Here is a 3,609-nt window from a genome sequence, read left to right as displayed (position 1 = left end):
TTTTTTTTTCACTTTTCACAGTCAGCCACAGTGTACCCCACAATACCCACAGAGTCTGTAAAATAAATTATTATTTTAAGTGTGGTGTTGTATGCCAGCAATCTAGAATGGTATTGTTGGACGTGAGCCCCCTTTGAAATGTCCTGCTGTGTCCACTGAGACTGGCCAAGGTCGGACAAAGTGAGTCACTGATGCCCAACAGCTAGTGAGCTTTCTTCCTCAGCTGAACCCTCTGAACCAGTGGCTGGGTGTGGTGAGAGAGCGTGAGAGAGAATAAGAGAGAGAGGGAGTGTGTGAGGGGGGAAAAAGAGGGAAAGGCGGGTAGGAAATGAGTTGTGCCAGTAGGAAGTTTGGGGGGGGGGGGGGGGTTGATGGATTAGTGGGTGAATATACACACAACCATGCAGCACACACACTTGGTGCCAACATTCACACACTCACTCTCCATTCATTAATCAGTATTAAACCATTGTCTTTGGATGTCTTTTTGGTGTCCTCGGTTCCCTTATTTGTTTACATTATAGTATAAGAGCTGGTTTGGAGAAAGTGACAGCAGACTTTCATAGCATGCACCAACCTTTAAGAGAAAACAAGGCAACTAGGATGAGTTGCAACTGTGCAAGGAAAAACACTCATGGAAGTCTTTGATATATTTCCCTCACATTTTATTTTCCACATCCTCTTGGGACAGGCCTACTGGAGGCTGGAGAGGAACTAATTGATTACATTGGCGCGCACCTTAAGAAACTCCTGTCCCTGCAGTTTGCCTGTCACATCAATTATAAACAGACTTCCCCTTTCTCCAAAATACACAATCTCACTATCCATGCTTGTACCCACCAGGATTAGACTACAGAACAGTCCCAGCAACAGTTCCAAGCTTGTTTCAGTGGTGTTTTTGCCTTTTCGAAATATTAATTCCAATCAAATTTCTCTCTGTTTTAGAGCAAAGAACCACTCAGCAGGGTCAGGTCTATTTCCTCCACACACAGACTGGAGTCAGCACCTGGCATGACCCCCGAGTGCCCAGGTAACTCATTTGTGTTCATATTTGTCTATATTTATTGTATATTTATTATATTTAAAGTTACCTACTGCAGCTTTAATATGTTTCTTTGGATAAGTGTGATTAATAGCTATTAATATGAGCATAATTTCCTCAATGCTACGTTGACACACGACACACACGGGATAAATGCACTGCAGTGCTAACGGCCTGTATTGTTTTAATCCTAATATGAAACCTGACAAATATTCCCACACCTGACAGGACCAAACTGGACTTGACTGGGCTGGATCAGACCTAATTTCTCAGTTAATTGCTTAGGGCTGTGTTCAAAAACGGTCTTATTATTCAAATTTCAGGCTGAAGTCGGGGTCAGCCAAACTAATGACCCTGGACTCCGATGTGGACTTGGAAGAACATTTTTGGACAGATGTTGAGTTGAACACACTACAGGCCAGTGGTTCTGCATTCAATCAAACCGTTAATTCACCAGAGATTGCAGGCAGTGCTATTGCGTTACATTTTTGGGCCATGTCTCAGTGTTGCTCCTGCTCAGCATTGAAGCACATGCATTTAACATCCAACTCACAGCAGCAACCTCTGGGTTTGGTCATTTTGGACAGAGCTGCTAAAATGACCCAGTATGTTGTGATGAAACCATGTGCTTTGTCCTTGAATGGTGTGTCCTCACTTCACACAAGGACAAAGTACACGCACAAGTTCTCCTTAGGCTACGGCATTGTCCCACATCAGCGCTTAGGTTTCTACTGATGGGGATGTCAGTGAACGGGAGAGAAGAATCAAGAAATTAGACCAAGTACTTCGTCAGAAGAATAACAGCAATTTTAATGTTGTCGATGCTCTTGGATCTGATGTCAACCTAGATTTCAACACCAGTGTTATCATTACATTTGTTATCAAAGGATAACATTTATTGGGGAGCACGGTAGCTTACTTGGTAGAGCGTAGGTTTCGATTTCAACCTGCGGCCCTTTGCTGTGTTTCGTCTGCCATCTCTTTCTTCCCTCTTTCCTCTCCCATCAAATGAAGCATAAAAATCCCCAAAAAGATCTTTAAAAAAAAACTTGATTTACAGTTATTTACATTATTCTTCAAAAACAAAACATTTCTTTTACAGGTCCATCAGAGACCAGTTAGTTATATCGTGGTGCATCATAATCCTGAAGTAATAAGTCTAAGTGTGATGATTATGCTGTTTGTTCAGCAGGCCTGTTTGTTTTATGCAGTATGTGCAGTATGTTTATATTATATTTATATTTATATTTATGGTTGTATTTAGTATCATTTTTGCTGATGGTTTCTATTTTTTTTGTTCAGGGACCTAAGCAATGTGAACTGTGAGGAGCTGGGCCCACTGCCACCAGGCTGGGAGATCCGAAACACAGCCACCGGCCGCGTCTACTTTGTTGACCACAACAATCGAACAACTCAGTTCACAGACCCGCGACTATCTGCTAACCTGCATCTAGTACTCAAGTAAGTGTATCAGTCAATGAGGGGCTGAGCATCAATGTGGACAGTGTATTTAAGGGCATTACATTGGCTGGGGTTTAGAGTTGTGTTACCATGGACATAGAAAATTAAATAAAACAGCTTTTTAACTATTCCAAAACAGAAATGCTCAGATATGTCATGCATGTAAATCTGTTTATTTACTGCTGCTTTGTATTGATAAAAGTCCTCCATACCCTGAGTACTTTAACTGGTGGCACTGAACTGGACACTATATAAAGAAGCACAACAAATCATCTGATGCTTCAAACCAGTTTCAGACAGTTACTTAGTGGTGTTCATGTATATATTATGCCCATATGGTCTGTCTTTCATTATTAATAATTGATATAGCACAGGTGATGCATAAGATGTAACAAAAAGTGTTCAACATAGAAGCAAATAATCATGAGATCTGTGATAAAACAATAAGAAAAGGGAAAATCAAATCTAATTGAATTGAAACCGCAGGATAAGACAGGATAAAAACACTTTAAGGGAAAATGGTAAGAAGATGTTCCTGAAGATTTAGTTTGAAGGTGCCAACAGTGTTTGTGCCCTTCAGACAGACTGTTCCAGAGTTTAGGAGCATAATTGACAAAGGCTGACTCTCACTTTTTTAGTTCTGACCTCAGAAACAGTCAAGAGGTTTGTGTCAAAGGATCTAAGGGATCTAGCCGGCACGTATGTCTTAACCTGTAACTGTCGCTAGGTTTAGTTTCAGAACCACTCTCTCATCTGTTCGTATTTTCTGCTGAGGGCTGTTAGCAGGATTGTTAGCAGCTTAGTGTTTTTAAAAGTAGCTTCAGACTCACACTATCCATCCTGGAAATGAACATGATGACTCCTGTCTGGGGATGCTGAAATAACCTGAAGAGAAGGAAAAGCTGTTTAGGAATCTGTGATACACACTACAGTCATGAATTCACCGTCAATGAATATGTCTGCTGTAAGATGATCACTGATGGCTGTCTTGGCTTCATTCATCTCACCTTATGTTTTTGTTCTCCTCTTCTTTCCCCTATCCTCTGCCTGTCTCATGTCTCTGTCAATGATCTTTTCCCATCCTTCTCTCTGTCTGTCTGTCTGTC

At 41.2% G+C, this 3,609-nt stretch overlaps 1 protein-coding gene across 1 annotated transcript in view; it reads left to right on the top strand.

Moving 5' to 3' along the window:
* Positions 1-328: 328 nt before the first annotated feature.
* The window catches only part of LOC118326595 (E3 ubiquitin-protein ligase SMURF2-like), a 3,641-nt gene continuing 360 nt past the window's right edge, over positions 329-3,609 (top strand). Inside the window, exons 1-3 of the mRNA XM_035659621.1 lie at positions 329-341; positions 844-1,030; positions 2,345-2,503. Coding sequence (XP_035515514.1) covers positions 329-341; positions 844-1,030; positions 2,345-2,503 — 359 coding nt within the window. The remainder of the gene's footprint in view (positions 342-843; positions 1,031-2,344; positions 2,504-3,609) is intronic.

The sequence above is a fragment of the Morone saxatilis genome, unplaced genomic scaffold (genome assembly GCF_004916995.1).
Source record: "Morone saxatilis isolate NCDOM2014 unplaced genomic scaffold, NCSU_SB_2.0 Contig17, whole genome shotgun sequence".
NCBI lineage: Eukaryota > Metazoa > Chordata > Actinopteri > Moronidae > Morone > Morone saxatilis.
The sequence above is the reverse complement of the archived record's forward strand: the minus strand, read 5'-3'. Positions and strand labels throughout refer to the sequence as shown.